This window comes from Otolemur garnettii, unplaced genomic scaffold (assembly GCF_000181295.1).
Source record: "Otolemur garnettii isolate 467f Iridium unplaced genomic scaffold, OtoGar3 scaffold00004, whole genome shotgun sequence".
NCBI classification, from domain to species: Eukaryota; Metazoa; Chordata; class Mammalia; order Primates; family Galagidae; genus Otolemur; species Otolemur garnettii.
Window position 1 is genome coordinate 31,388,701 of NW_003852399.1, and position 1,206 is coordinate 31,389,906.

The 1,206-nt window shown below is 40.0% G+C and overlaps 1 protein-coding gene across 1 annotated transcript in view; it reads right to left on the reverse strand.

Annotated features, from left to right (window-relative positions):
* The window catches only part of INTS8 (integrator complex subunit 8), a 57,063-nt gene that overhangs the window by 49,704 nt on the left and 6,153 nt on the right, over positions 1-1,206 (reverse strand). Inside the window, exon 5 of the mRNA XM_003782471.2 lies at positions 518-569. Coding sequence (XP_003782519.1) covers positions 518-569 — 52 coding nt within the window. The remainder of the gene's footprint in view (positions 1-517; positions 570-1,206) is intronic.

Sequence of the window (1,206 nt, forward strand, 5' to 3'; positions counted from 1 at the left end):
GCCAAACAACAATGACAACTACAACCAAAAAATAGCTGGACATTGTAGCAGGTGCCTGTAGTCCCAGCTACTTGGGAGGCTGAGGCAAGAGAATCACTTAAGCCCAAGAGTTTGAAGTTGCTGTGAGCTTTGACCGCCATAGCACTCTACCAAAGGTGACATAGTGAGACTCTGTCTCAAAAATAAATAAATAAAAAGTTAAAAATATAATACATTTATTATAGATTTTTGGAAAATACAAAACATAAAAACATCACCTGTAAGATCAATTATTTATATCTGCTAAAGTATCATGAACAATTCAACAATAACACTCAACAATGGAATTGGTGGCAAAGTACTCTTCCAATAAAGTTGAAAATCTATACAATTTAGAATATTACCTATATTATAATAATATTTACAGTGTCACTGCACCTACACCTTGAAAACTCTCATTTGCCAAAGATTAGAAGACATAGCTATACATGCTCTAAATATATTCCAGAAAGTTACTGTAACTAATGCCAATACTTACCACTTTCAAAATGTTTTCTGTTAGTTCTTTTTCCTGTTGCATCTGATTCATACTAAAAGAGAAATGATAAGAAGAACATCAAAAGTTACTCAGACTGAAAAAACATTTTCAGTATCATTTTCAGTATCTTGAAAGTGAGCTTCAATTTAAATAAAAGTATTTTTAAGGCCAGCTGTGGTGGCTCATGCCTATAATCCTAGTAGCTGGGAAGCTGCGGTGGGCGGACTGCCTGAGCCCATGGATTTGAGACCAGCCCAAGCAAGAGGGAGACCCCCGCCTCCAAAAATAGCCAGGCGTTTTGACAGGCACCTGTAGTCCCAGCTACTCGGGAGGCTGAGGCAAGAGAATTGCTTTAGCCCAAGAGTTTGAGGTTGCTGTGAGCTATAATGCCACAGAGGGCAACAAAGTGAGATTCTGTCTCAAAAAAAAAAGTACTTTTAGTGATATTTTTCTGCTTTAAAAAAACTCTATTATGATGCTCATTAACATAACAGTATTTTCTCATTTGCTTTGGATATTAAGAATAAAACAGGCTCGGCGCCTGTGGCTCAGCCGGCTAAGGCGCCAGCCACGTACACCTAAGGTGGCGGGTTCGAATCCGCAGCCTGGACCCGCCAAACAACAATGACGGCTGCAACCAAAAAATAGCCGGGCGTTGTGGCGGGCGCCTGTGGTCCCAGCTACTTGGG